General features: G+C 40.3%; 1 protein-coding gene across 1 annotated transcript in view; it reads right to left on the bottom strand.

The window, feature by feature from the left end:
* Positions 1–15,586, bottom strand: part of LOC132816867 (probable ATP-dependent RNA helicase DDX60) — a 95,444-nt gene that overhangs the window by 75,285 nt on the left and 4,573 nt on the right. Inside the window, exons 3-4 of the mRNA XM_060826859.1 lie at positions 10,722–10,911; positions 1,111–1,464 (exon numbers count right to left, since the gene is read on the bottom strand). Of these exons, the coding sequence (XP_060682842.1) occupies positions 1,111–1,464; positions 10,722–10,911 (544 nt within the window). The remainder of the gene's footprint in view (positions 1–1,110; positions 1,465–10,721; positions 10,912–15,586) is intronic.

Here is a 15,586-nt window from a genome sequence, read left to right on the forward strand (position 1 = left end):
AATTAAATTTGGGCATGTTGAAGAGGTCAGATAAAGAGTATCGTGACAACGGGGGGAGATTATAGGTGTAGGGGACAGGCAAATCCTTGATGGATTTGGAAACAAGATTAGAATTTTAGAAGTGAGGTGCTGCTTAACTGGTAGCTAATGTAGGCCAGCAAGCCCAAGGAAAATGCACGAATAGGATTTAGGATAAAGTTAGGGCAAAAATAGGAGAGCTTCAATTATAGAGGATAAAATACAGGAGATCTGTCACAATTGTTCTGAATTAATGGATAATCTAGCAAATAAAGTTGTGGGTCAGGGCTTCAAAATCTGATGAACTAAAAGCCATTGCGTACGGACAATATCAAAAGAGTCATAGAATGGATATATTGTTGAAAGCTTATTTGTGGGTAAATGCAGCAGCAAGGGTGTAAAAGCATGGGTCAACCTCAGACTGTTGATAAGAAAAGAGTTAGTGAGCTATTCCTCCTCATCACATACGTATCAGTTATATATGTGATGATTTGTTACTGCTACTTGTTACTGTTGCAAGAGGCAGTTTGGGATTGTGTCAAGGATGGAAACCCAACTGGAGGGATTCAAATGTGGAATACAGGAAAGGGACACGTGAATTCTGGAGGTGACAAGTGCAATTGGGAATGGAGAATACTTTTCAGTTTTGACAGCAACACACACATTCAAAAAACAATTTTTTGAAAATATTCACTCTGCAACATTGAGCATCAAAACAGGGCAGCAGTTTGCAAGGACAGAGGGATAAGGGGAGCACACATGCAAGAGAACTGTTGACAATGGTAGCAAATGTAGGGGTCAGGAAGTGAAGGAAAGTCTGGTGACACTAGATTCCGATCACAGATGGATCACATGGATAAGGGGAGGTTGTAGATTGCACATGGGGAAACAGAATTAAGAACAAAATGAAAATTTCGGGTGAGAGCAGGTGCTGAGTGGAGGTCATTACAGGAGATATGGACTATTGGGCTCTGGAAAGAAGGCCCAACTGACTCAACAGTCTCAACTGGAGCGACAAGCTCCGCAAGCACCTTTCACTGAATAAAAATAAGCTTCACTGTCAATAAGAATCTTGAGCATTAACATTATCACCTTTCTGCTTTTTGTAGCAACTGCTTTACTGTTAAGGTAGTATCCATAAAGTCTGCGAACATCAGAATGCATGCCAGAGGTCATTGCAACATTTATTTCACATCCTAGCGTGTGAAAAATGAACATCTTCAACAGGTAGGTGGATATCTCCCTCGTGTCAGCTAACGTGAACGCTTTGTCACTGATCATTATGAAATATGGGTACTTTTCTTGCAAAAACTCTTGCCATTTCGAAGAAAAGCAGTTGACAAATTCTGTGTAAACTGGAGCTTCTGTGTTGTTCTTCAGATGAAGAATTAATGAAGTTCGCAAAGAAAGATGGTAGGGACTCCTAGCCCACATACACTCAGCATCCTACAAACAAAAAAAAGGCTAGATTTATACACCTTGCACATAAGAATTAATAAACATACATTTTCCATGTTTAAAAATGACTGTCCATAATGAAAGCTCGAATTTTAAGAGGAAATAGAATGCTTAATTTTTATTATCATGCTTTCCTTCTAAACAGCAAACAAATAACTTGCATCCATACAGCACCTTTCATGTCCCACTTTGCACTTAAATAATTTCCAAGTCAAAAGAAATAACTTTGAAGTGTAACAGGGTAATGACGATCTCCAGCAAGAGAAAATCTAACCATCGCTTCTTGTCCACCTATGGAATTGTTATCATGGAATATCCAAATATATTCTTCTTTGGGTTACCACTGGCTAAACAAAAATCATACAAATAATGGTGACAAGAACAGGTTAGATGTGAGGAATTCTGTGGCAAATCTCTCAATAGGTGAGTCTCCAAAACCTGCTCTGCACCCACAAGTCACGCAAAGAATACTCCCCACCTCCCAGTACAAATACAACTTAAAAACACTTATGAGACTCGACCTGTACCAGGACAAAAACTGCTGCTTGAAAAACTCCCAATCTTCCACCATTAACCTTCATCCCCTTTATCACTAATAGGGCAGTAACAGTGTATGGAAAAAAAAGAGGCACTGATGCAATTCACCAAGACTCCTTTGGCAGCATCATAAAATACAGCAGTTACACAGGGATGCCATCAATTGCAAATTTACATTCAAACCATGTACCACCCTGAAAATGTGTTGCTGGAAAAGCACAGCAGGTCAGGCAGGTTGGATGCTGCCTGACCTGCTGCGCTTTTCCAGCAACACATTTTCAGCTCTGATCTCCAGCATCTGCAGATGGATGCTGCCTGACCTGCTGCGCTTTTCCAGCAACACATTTTCAGCTCTGATCTCACTTTCTCCATGTACCACCCTGACTTGGAGCAATATCAATGTTCTCTCACTGGTTCAAATTCTCAGAGTTCCGTTTTTAGCAGCACTGTGGATGTAACTATACTGGATGGACTGCAGCACGGACTTCAAGGGAAGTGAATAGCTAACAATGCTTGCAATCAATAAAAGGAGGAAAAGTCTGGACAGTGAATTTAACACAGTAAGATCCCACAAATAAATCACCAGATAATTTTAGCAAAATATTTTTCTTCCCACAAAATTGTCTTCAGCAATATGAAAATGCAAGTGGCCAGTTTATTATTCCTATAAATTGAGATATTTCAATCCCCTAAAAAAGTATACAGACAAATAGCCTTAAATTCAGTACATGAGAGGTTACATTTCTGTTGCTCGCTAGATTGATATATATACACGCCACAGTGAAACCACTAAACATTAAAAAAGCATTAAAATCTGAATGTCATAACACCAGAACTATGAGAGACTGAAGTCCATTCAGTGTACAATTCTTGACTCTGGGAGAACTCTTACCTTTAAGTTAGACTGTGTGTGGACAAGTCCCACTCAGACTTGAGCATACAAACCAAGCTCACATTTCAGAGCAAAACTGCAACGTCAGCAGAGACCAGGATCAGAAATCTCTTTAGGAAGAGATAATCTGACAGTAATAGGTGGTGAAGAGAAGGGGAGAACTCACCAATCATCTGGTCAACATTCATACTTAGCAGAATCATACCACTGCTACAGCTTTCAAATCAAGATTACCTAGTGCTACCTTTCTGCTTTGTAACCTTAACCTTCCATCCAAAATCTCACCCACTGTCCTGGTGAACACCTCAAGTTAAACTGCCCCACCAAATTTCATGCAGCACATTCCATACTCCACGAAATGCAGTTTTTTCATTCATTACCCTTGCTTCCTTTGCACATCATTTTAAATCAATGCCCCTGAATTCCTGTGCTGTGGATGAATGGGAACAGCTTCTCCCGACCTACTCTATCCAGCTTGCTCATGAAGAAGTTCCAACTTCTTCAATCAATCCTCATAACTGGAAGGATTCTTGTAAATCACTTCTCCACTCTCTCCAATGCATTCATTTTTCTTAAAACATGGCACCCAGATCACACGCAATACTCCAGTGTCTAGCACAAATTCAATATCAGCTCCTTGTTCTTACACTCTATACCATATTAATAATATTAAGGGCACTGTATGCTTTGACTACTTCTCCATTTATCCTGCTATATTCACATGATTGTGCATATGCACACACCGTGGTCCCTCTGCTCCTGCACCCCCTTTAGAATTGTGCCCCTATTTTATATTGATTGCCAATATTCTTCCTTCCGAAGTGCACCATCTCACACTTCTCTATATTGAAACTCATCTGCTATCTTCAACATCCATACCAACTGGTCACTGTCCTTTTGAAGTTAAACACTGCCCTCCTCTCAGTTTACACATTTTCCAAGTTTCATATCCTCTGCAAACTTTGAAACTGTCCCCTGCAAACCAAATTCCAGTTCATTAATATTCACCAGGAAGAGCAAAGGACCCAATATCAACCTCTGCTGAACTCAACTGCAAATCTTTCAGCAAAAGAAATCTATTGATCATTACTTTTTCATCAGTCAATTTTGTATTTACATTGCTCATGTCCATCTTATACTCTGATTCATAACTTACCTCAAGTCTGTTGCATGGCTCTGTATCAAACACCTTCTGGAAATTAATATTTGCGAGATCAACAGTATTACCCTCATCGAGACTGTTACCTCTTCAAAAACCTCGAGCAAGACAGTCAAATATGACCCCTGCATAAATCTATGGCAACTCTTTCTAATGAACCCACCATTTTTCCATGCAATTACTAGTTCTATCCCGAGTAATTCCTTCTATACGCAGCCTAATCACCAATGCTAAACTGACTGAAGAATAATTGCTGGAAATACCCCAATAACCTTGCTTGAAATAGGCCATAATTTTTACAATTCTCCAATCTTCTGGCAACTTCCCAGAATAGAGGACAGACGAAATGATTATGACCAGTGACCCGCAACTTCTACCCTCATCTCCTTCAAAGATATTTGATCATCTCATCTGGTCCTAGTGCCTCGTTAACTTTATGCACCAATCTATCCAAGATTTCTTCGTTTATACTTTTTAATGCTTCTAATGAGTGAGTTTTCCCCTTCTCTTTTGTGCAGATAGATGCAAAGTATCAATTTCAGAGCTCAGACACACCCTGCCTGAAATCACCCCTCGGTCTCTGATTGGCCCTAATCATCCTTTACCTCTCCTCTACTGTCAATTATGACTACTTTGGAATTCCACTTCACATCAGCTGCCAGTCTTTACTCACAATTCTTTTTTGCCAATCCTTTTGCTTCTTCACCTCCCCTCTAAACTTTGGTTTTCCTTTTGGCTTTCAATTGTATTTTCTGTCTTACATCTGTCCTTTCGCCAATCAGATAGATAACTCTAAATATTTACCCTATTTTTCCCACTTCAGGGAAGAAATCATGTATCTAACCAATCTCTTTGAAAGTAGACCACTGTTCAGTTAATGATGCTCCAGTCAATCTTGCCCAGCTCTGCTCTTGCCCCATTAAGGTCAGATCACCCCAGTTGATTCCTCTCTCTGAATCACTGCATATCATTCTTCATCATCATCCTGAGCCTTATGACACAATGATGATTGTTTCCTAAATACATGATTTATTTGATTCACTTGGCCCACATCATTTCCAAGGACCAGGCCCAATAATGCGTCCTTTCTCACTGGATTCGACACATACTGTTGAAACAATCCTGTGCACATTCTAGGAACCTGCCCCCAGCTACCCCTTACTCAATTATAAACTGGTTACTGGTAAGTGTAACTGAAATCTATTATAACTAAAGCTAAAGTCACCATAGTCCTCCTTGACCACAGGGCTGCTCTCCGAAAGACAGAAAACTGGAGGTGGTTTAACTAGTGTGTACTGCCAGCAAGATGCACCACAGACATTCACCCAAGGTCTTTAGACAGCATCTTCCAAAACCACAATCACTTCCATGGAGAAGGACATGGGCAGCAGATTTATGGGAATACCACTACCTTCAAGTTCCCCTCCAAGCCACTCACCATCCTGACTTCAAAATATATCACCATACCTTCACTTATCAATAGGTCAAGATCCTGGAATTCCCTCCTAAATGCCACTGTGGGTGAACCCTCAGGAGCTCCAGATGACAGCTCACCACCACCTTCCCAAGGGCAACGAGGGATAGACAATAAATGCTGACCGGCCAGTGACACCCACATCCCACAAATGAACTAAACAGACACACCCAAGGGTCATCATGCTTCAGGTGAGGGGAGATGTTCAGAAGGAGAGTCCTTCGTGGTAACCTCCCTAGGAACTTAGCATTAAGTGAATAAATTCCGCTCTGATTTACCTTACCAAAATGCAGCACCTCACATTTATCTAAATTACACTATCTGCAACTCCAAGGCCCACTGGCCCATCTGATTAAGATCCATTGTACTGAGGTAACTATGCTCACTATCCACTATACCTCCAATTTTGGTGACATCTGCAAACTTACTAGCTGTACATCCTACAATCACATCCAAATCAATTATATAAATATGAAAAGCAGTGGACCCAGTACCAATCCTTGTGGCATACCATTAGTCATTTGCCTCCAGTTTGAAAGGCAACACTCCACAACCACCCTAGGTCTCCTACCTTCGAGCTAGTTTTGTATTCAAATGGCTAGTACTACCTGTATTGTTCGAGAACTAACCTTGCTCACCAGTCTACCATGAGGAACCTTGCCAAATGCCTCAGTGAAGTCCGTATAGATCACATCCACCGCTCTTCCCTCATCAATCCTCTTGGTACAATTTAGAAGTGTTTTAAAACCACATTTCCTAACTGGCAATGATCTGTTGAACATAAGTATAATAATTGTGAAGCTATCCATTTTGGCCAGAGAATACAAAGGTAACTCATAATTTAAATAGAGAGAAACCTTAGTGTGCTTCACAGCAGAGGGATCCAGCTATCTTCATGCATGATGCACAGAAAATTAGTATGCAGTTATAGCAGATAATAAAGGAAGACAAATGGAATTTTGGCATTCATTGTGAAAGGAAGAGATTTTAAAAGGAAGGAAATATTGGTGCAACTGTCCACGGCATTACCCATTCTGGAGTACTGTGTACAATTTTGTTGGGACACAGTTGTATTGCAGGCAGTTCAGAGGGGTCGGTACAATGATAGGTAGGGATAAAGCTCAAAGAGAGAGAAGAACAGTTAGACAGACAAAGGTGTGGATCACAATCCACCTAAAGAGGGTGAACAGCTATGTATGGAGACTGGTACAGAATGTTACAACCACTGACAGTCTCCAATAACAGCTAGGATTGATTAGGGATAGTCAACATGGCTTTGTGTGTGGGAAATCATGTCTCACAAACTTGATTGAGTTTTTTGAAGTAGCAGAGGATTGATGAGGGCAGAGCAGTAGACGTGATCTATATGGACTTCAGTAAGGCATTCGACAAGGTTCCCCAAGGGAGGCTGATTAGCAAGGTTAGATCTTATGGAATACAGGGAGAACTAGCCATTTGGATACAGAACTGGCTCAAAGGTAGAAGACAGAGGGTGGTGGTGGAGGGTTGTTTTTCCAGACTGGAGGCCTGTGGCCAGTGGAGTACCACAAGGAACGGTGCTGAGTCCTCTACTTTTTGTCATTTACATAAATGATTTGAATGCGAGCATAAGAGGTACAGTTAGTAAGTTTGCAGATGACACCAAAATTGGAGGTGTAGTGGACAGCAAAGAGGGTTACCTCAGATTACAACAGGATCTTGACCAGATGGGCCAATGGGCTGAGGAGTGACAGATGGAGTTTAATTCAGATAAATGCGAGGTGTTGCGTTTTGGGAAAGCAAATCTGAGCAGGACTTATACACTTAATGGTAAGGTCCTAGGGAGTACTGTTGAACAAAGAGACCTTGGAGTGCAGGCTCATAACTCCTTGAAAGTGGCGTCACAGGTAGATAGCATAGTGAAGGTGGCATTTGGTATGCTTTCTTTTATTGGTACAGGAGTTGGGAGGTCATGTTGCGGCTGTACTGAACATTGATTCGGCCATTGTTGGAATACTGCGTGCAATTCTGGTCTCCTTCCTATTGGAAAGATGTTGTGAAACTTGAAAGGGTTCAGAAAAGATTTACAAGGTTGTTGCTAGGGTTGAAGGATTTGAGCTATATGAAGAGGCTGAACAGGCTGGGTCTGTTTTCCCTGGAGCCTCGGAGGCTGAGGGGTGACCTTATAGAGGTTTACAAAATTATGAGGGGCACGGATAGGTTAAATAAACAAAGTATTTCCCCTGGGGTCGGGGAGTCCAGAACTAGAGGGAATAGGTTTAGGGTGAAAGGGGAAAGATATAAAAAGAGACCTATGGGGCAACTTGTTCACACAGAGGGTGGTACAGGTATTGAATGAGCTGCCAGAGGATGTGGTGGAGGCTGGTACAATTGCAACATTTAAGAGGCATTTGGATGGGTATATGAATAGGAAGGGTTTGGAGGGATATGGGCCGGGTGCTGGTAGGTGGGACTAGATAGGGTTGGGATATCTGGTCGGTATGGACGGGTTGGACCAAAGGGTCTGGTTCCATGCTGTACATCTCTATGACTCTATCCACCCTCCTAGCCAGATCACTACCTACTCCTTTTGTCTGTCCAACTATTCTTCTCTCTCTTTGGGCTCTAACCGCACCTATTGTTTACTCCTTACCCCTTCCCATCTGCTACATATAAACCAACATTTTCCTAACAACCATCAGTTTCTGAGGGCAGGTCACCAGATCCAAAATGTTAATTTTGATTTCTCTTCACAGGTGCTGCCAGACCTGTTTAGCTTTTCCAGCAACTTCTGTTTTTGTGTCAGTTTTCTGAAAAGGGTAGCAGATTTAAAATAGATGACGATAAGTTACTTCACTCAGAGTTGGCAATCTGTGGAATTCACTACCTCAGAGTGCAGTTGATGCTAGACATAGTGAACACAAGGAGACAGACATTGTTCAATAATAATGGGTTAGAAGGTTATGGAGAGTGGACAGAATAGTGGAGTTGAGGCTGAAACAAGATCAGCCATGATCATATCAAATAGCAGAGCAGGCTCAAGGGACTGAATCGTTTACTCCTGCTCCTAGTTAGTACATTCTTTTCAGCACTGTCACACACTGAACACTCGGGCATCTTTGTGTAAAGATGATAGATCAGGGCAGAGTGAAATGGTTGGCTAGCTAGTTTCCATGTGCAAAGAAAATGAACTGTTCCCTGATCTGCAATGGAATGTCTTTTTCCTTCATCCCTTTGCATTATTATCACCCCTGTTCCACTGTGTCATCTTAGTAAGATTGCTGAGATTTACCACCTGAAAAGCAGAAAAGTAATTTCATAGAAAAGGTAGTTTTTGATCATATAAACTATGCTAATTGCTCAAACAGCCTCCAAACAAAAGTTTCAGTCATTGGTAACAACAGTCTAACAAAGCATAATGTGAACTGGAAGTTATAAACACCTCAAAACCTCAAGTTAGAAATATAATATTAAAAATAATCTTAAAGAAATGAGGGAACCACTGGAACAAATGGACAAAGATGGGATGCGCAATGACACAGCAGAGTACCAACTGAAACATCCTTGAAGGAATGATGCAGAACACATAGGATAAATTCTGCTCTAAAATAAAGCAACCTGTGCAGAATAACTAAATGTGACTCAAAATGAATCAAATGTAAACTGAAAAAGAAAGGAAACCTCAAACTCATGAAAGCCAACGTGAGGTATGTGCACAAGTCCCCCGGAAAAAGCAGAAACATTTGAACAGAGTAAGCAAATTGGACGAATTGCCTTAGAGTAAAAAAAATTATTAGCAGAGTCTAAAAATAATGACAAAGATCCACCAAGTATCACAATAAGAATAAACTAGTGAAACAGTGAGAACCACAAAACGTCAAGCAAGGTTGAACAGAAAATAATGTATTGTGTATAGGAACTATTCACTAGGAAGATACAGGCAATGTATCTTGAAATGGATTAAATCAAGTAAAACAGAAGGTCTGCAATATTACAACCAAAACTGATTTCAGACAGATTGCTCCCCTGCTTTCCCCAGTTATAAGAAAGCTAGTTGTCAATTCCAGCACATTGAGATGTTAAGACGAGTTTGAAGGTCTATGCATAGATCAGAGACAACTATCAAGATAGGTGCCCATATTTAAAATGGGTATAAACACTAAATTGGATGGAATTAACTGACAGAAGTCCTTGAAGGTTTCCTTTAAATTAGTCTTAGTTCTATTGCAGCCGAAGAATTGAGCACATAACATAATTCTAGATCAAAAGATTAGAGTTCAGGCTCCACCTGCCCAGAACAAAGTCACAGCATGACCAAAGGATTGATTAATAAATACTATACCAAATATCAACCTAGATTATAATTACTTTAATTTTTGCATTACTGAAGCTGTTGTTTGGATGACATGCTATCACTCAGGTAGATATTAACCATCCAATTTAAGGTCCGAGGAGTTCACTTGACATTATGACTATCAACATCACAACAAACTGCTTTGTGGAAATCGTGGCTATCAATAAATGAACTATTGCATTTCTAGCTTTGGAGCCAGCAGTGACTCAATGAAGTACCTTGAGATGTCTTAAATGTATGAAAGGGACTATAATATGCAAGTTTTCTTTAACTGGGAGAACCTCAAGATTCAAGTTATCTTCACACAACATTTTGCGCCACCATGATATGGTTTTATATTTATTATAGTCTAACCACAGATACTAGAAAGCAATTTAAAACGCTACTCCTGTTCAGTGTAAAGTACTATTGACAAAACCCAATTCAGCAAATATCTATTTTTCCAAGGGATGTGGTCATTATTGGTAATTGCACTTAAGTGACTTACTTAGCCATTTCAGAAGCAGTTCAAAGTCAAAGTCAAAGTCAATCACATTGCTGTGGGTCTGGAGTCATGTGCTGGCCTGATTAAGGACACCAGATTTCTTTATCTTAAGGAGTGAACCAGGTGGGTTCTTGCAACATTACTGAGAGTTTCATGGTCTCAATTACAGATTCACATATTCCATATTTATAAATCCAATCTAGCTGCCATAGCAAATTTGAACCCATGTGTCCAAAGCATTCGATTGACCCTCTGGATCAGTTGTCCACGGAGATTAACCACAACAGCACCACCTTCCCCCATCTCATTGAGAAATATAATTTTACACATTTTTTCCTTCTGACTAGTTGAAGAATCATCACATACCTTGAAGAACACAATTACATATTTTGCTCCTTTTTGAGTGATGTCAAACAAAAATCGTTCCACCAAATAGAAAAAGTGCAAATTCTGCCCCTCGCGAAAAGCACTGTCTAGTACATGTTCAATCATTAATGAATCCCCATCAATCACAAAAAATTCAGACTCCACGGAGTCATGCAGTAAGCTGGTACATCTGTAAGAAAAATCAATGAACAGTTTTACAAACAAACTAAATTAACTAATGAAGAATCAGCTTCTTAGGTAACCAACTCAGCAACTAAGATTTGTATGGATAATACTTTATGTGGAATTCCAGGAGACATTTATGATCATTCTCCAAAAAAGACAGACAGTTAACAACAATTAGAGTCCATGGAATTATATCCAACTATTGACATGGATAGGAAACTGGTGCAGAGACATGAGAAAGAAAGAATAATTGATTTATACTGAACTTGGCAGAATGACGCCAAGAATCTGTGAAGATGATGGAAAGAGAAAGTTAAAAAAACGAAAGTTAAAATAAGTGCACCAAACTGTGGTATGAGGAATTACAATTGCTAGTGCTTTTAAAAGTAAGTTAGCAAGGATGTGGCAACCAAGTAAGTTTGGCAGACAAGACCAGAGCTCACAAAATACTGAGAGATTCAACTGGCACTAGAATAGACAAAGCAAGTTAGTTGAAGTGAAATTAAGCGAGAGAAATGAAGTCTAAATCAAGGCTCTTGGGTGAATGCAAAAATATAGTAAATAGAATTGGGGAGTTAGGGGTGCAAACTGCCATGTGAAATGTTGATGCATGACTGTTATCAGCACAACAAACAGGAGCCCATTTCACCCTCAAGCCTGTTCTGCTTTCAATGAGATAATGGTTGATCTGAAGCCCAAATCCATATACCTGTCTATTGTCAAAATTTATTTTCTTATCAAAATATCTCTGATATAAAACTGACAATTGATCCAGCATCAACTGCCATTTGTGGAAGGGAGTTCCACACGTGCCACCCTTTGTATGGAGGAGAAGTGCTTCCTAATATCTCTCCTATATGGCATTGTCCTAATTCTCAGTCTATGTACCTAGTTCGATAATCTCCAGCCTCTGGAAATAGTTTACCTTTCTCATTTCTGATTTTTCCTGTTAATATCTTGAAGACTTCAATGAGACCACCACTTAACCTTCTGAATTCTAGAGAATAAGGCCTAATTTGTGTAATCTCCCTACATGACGGAACCCCAGAAGGTCCAGGTATCATTGCTGTAAAGCTGCATTGTACTGCCTCAAAGGTCTTTCAAAGATGGAGTACTCATATCTGCTCACAATTCTCCAAATGGGGTCTAACCAGCGTTTTGTTTTAGCTGCAGCATAACTTCTGCATTCAAATACTTCAGTCCTCTAGATATAAAGGCCAGCAATCCATTAGCTGCCTTGATTATTGTCTGCACTTATTTGGAGCACTTTATAGATTTATGCATCTAAAATCTCAAGTTCTTTTGGACATGCACTATAATTAACTTCATGACACCTATGAGGTACCTTGATCTATCTTTTCTCGGGTCAAAATGGATACCCTCAATTGCTTACATTGGGCAAAACTGTGGTACTCATTCACCAAGTCTACCAAAATCCCTCAGTAACTTTATGATATTATCTACACGACTGCCTAACTTTGAGTCATCAAATTTGAATATGACTTTCTACCCCATTATCCAAGTTAGTAACAAATAATATGAATAACTAAAGCCTTAACAGATTCTTGTGGGACACCACTGGGCACATCTTACCACGCTGACTACCGACCCATCATCCCTAGTCAGTCACCTGTCATTCCATAAATTTCCCAACCATGTCAGTCATTCATCCTCAATTCTTGCTACTTTAGTCAATAGTATCTTATGTGGGAATTTACCTAATGCCTTCTGGAAGTCCACATAAACAATATCTATTCATACTCCCACATCTACTACCTTAGTCACCACCTCAAAAAATTCAGAGGTTTGTCGGGCATAATCTACCATTCGTAAATCCATCAGGGTACTCCCTGATTAACTGAACACTTGAGGTGTTCAGCTACCCCATCCTTGATTATAGTCTCCTTTAATTTCCCCACAGCTGTTAGGTTAACTAGTGTGTAATTCCCTGATTTCCTCTTTCTTCTTTATTTAAAAAAGGGACACGCAATTCTTCCAATCCAGATGGGTGAATCCCGTATCTAAGGAACTCAAAGATTATAGTTAGGAGGTAGCAATACAATGTGATCCACATCTTCCTTTAACAGTCAGATCCTGAACTTTTCTCACTCTTGTTACATGAATTTCCTCAATTTCAATGTTTTAATTACCTTAATTTTATTCAGTGCCTGCCCCCACTTCACTATAAATTTCCTCAGGATGTCAGGTAATCTAACCCCCATTTCTGCTATAAATATTCTGGTCAAGTAATTATTCAACGTGCCACTTCCCCGTAGTCACTGACAATATCCCAACTTTCAGACTTCAGTGGGCCGACATTGCTCCTGACCCCCGTCTTTCCAATTTTTGTAGCACCAGATTGAGGTTCAGGTTGTAAGTTTGCTCGCTGAGCTGGAAGGTTTGTTTTCAGACGTTTCATCACCATGCTAGGTAACATCATCAGTGCGGTTGTTCTGTCCTGCTTTCTATTTACATATCTTGGTCTGTTGTGGTGGGTGATATCATTTCCAGTTCTTTTTCTCAGGTTGGTAAATGGGGTCTAAATTGATGTGTTATTGATGGAGTTCCGGTTTGAATGCTAGGCCTCTGGGTACTCCTGAGAGTGTCTCTGTCTCACCTGTCCTAGGATGGATGTGATGCCCCAGTCAAAGTGGTCTCCTTCTTCACCTGTCTGTTAGGATACTAGTGATAGTGGGACATGTCTTTTGGTGGTTAGTTGGTGTTCATGTATCCTGGTGACTGTCCAATGTAGTGTTTGTTACAGTCCTTGCAGAGTATTTTGTAAATGGCATTCATTCATTTTTCTTTTATACATCAAGAGCTGTTTCAGTGTGTTGGTAAGTTGATGGGCTACCATGATGCCAAGGGTCCGGAGTAGTCTGGTCATCATCTCAGAGAGTCTTTGATGTATGCTCACGTGGCTACAGTCTCTGGGCATGTTGCCACCTTGAGCATGTTGGACAAGTATTTAGTGCATTCAGAAACAACAGGTACCTGATAAACACAATTCGCTAATTCTTAAAACAACAAACCCAAATAAATAGACACAGAGCCTAGCCATACAAAGACATCTTGGAGATGACAATCAATCAGACGACTCTGCATCATTGGCATCATGGCAGCCCACAAACCTACCAACACGCTGAAACAGCTACGGATGAACCTAAAGGACATTATACCAACAACTAGCAAAACAAATGTCACTTACAAAATACCCTGCAAGGACTGTAGCAAACACTACATCAGACAGACAGGCAGAAAAGTAGTCACCAGGATACATGAACACCAACCAGCCACCAAAAGATATGACCTACTATCTTTAGTATCCTTACAGACAGTCAAAGGCGGAGACTGCTTCAACATCCATCCTAGGACAGGATAAACAGAGACACTCACAGGAATTCCTCAAGGCCTGGCAATAAATACTTCGATTTGGACCATTTACCAACCTGAGAAAAAGAACCGGAAACGATATCACCCGCCTTAACAAACTCAAGCACAAATAGAAAGTGCAACAGAACACCAAAGCTCACTAATGATGTTATCTCACATTGTGATGAAACATCTGAAAACAAACCTTCCAGCTCAGCAAGCAAAACTACAACCTGCACCTCCTTTCCCTTTATGTAACCATAAATTTGCTTCTTATTTTTGCAAGTTTCTTTTTCTAATCACTTTAGTAGATGTTATTACTGGCCCTTTGCTGGTGTTTGTATCTTTTGCATTCGACAGGAACTGTGCTGTTTTCTGCATTCTTTGTAAGCCCTCTCTTTTAGTCTAATGCTGTCCTTCATCTCATTAGTTGCCAATGGCTGTTTTTTTCTGTGAAGTGAAGCGGTCCTCTCTTGGGTATAGACTGGTTCTGTATTGCTTTAAATGTTTATTTAAACATCTGCCACTGTTCTTCAAGTGCTTTACTCATTAGCAGATTTTTCCAGTTTATTGTGGACTGTCTTTGCTTTGGCTCACAAAAGTCGACATTACCTCAATCTAAAACTCTAGTGGCTGATTCATGTTATGGTCACTGTTTCATAAATATTCACACACAATTAGGTTACTAGTTACATAGCTCATTACTCATCAATAAACCCAATACTGCTTGGCCCTCTATGCGTCAGAAATATTGCTTGAGGAAACCATCACAGACATACATCAGAAATTCACTATCTTTGTGGCAGATGCTTGTCGGCCTCTCCCAATCTGTCAAAATGAACCCCCACCCACCCCCTCCTCTCCCCCCACCCCCCCATTAATACTCACGCTTACCTAAATTTCTGCATTATACAATCCAGCACTTCAGAGCTGCTAGCAGGAGGCTTATACACGACACCTATCAGAGTTTTAGATCCTTTACTACTCTTCAATTCCACCCATAAGGTTCCCATTGAATGCTTTCCACTCATTATATATGGCATCGTTAAAATGATTTTGTTTCTTATAAGACTACTCCAACCCCTCTGCTGTTTTTCACATCTGTCCTGTAAACCTTACAACCTGGTTCCTGGCTAAAGGAAAGGCAAGACTTAAAGTACAAGGCATTCAGAAAAGTTAGGAAAGGATGAGAGATAGTGGCCTTGATTAACCAGGGCATTGCTGTGCTGGGGAAAGCACAGAATCAATTTGGCTCGAACTAAGGAATAAAAAGGGTATAACAATATTGCCCGGCATAGTCTATAGAC

The sequence above is a fragment of the Hemiscyllium ocellatum genome, chromosome 1 (genome assembly GCF_020745735.1).
Source record: "Hemiscyllium ocellatum isolate sHemOce1 chromosome 1, sHemOce1.pat.X.cur, whole genome shotgun sequence".
In the NCBI taxonomy this organism is placed as follows: Eukaryota; Metazoa; Chordata; class Chondrichthyes; order Orectolobiformes; family Hemiscylliidae; genus Hemiscyllium; species Hemiscyllium ocellatum.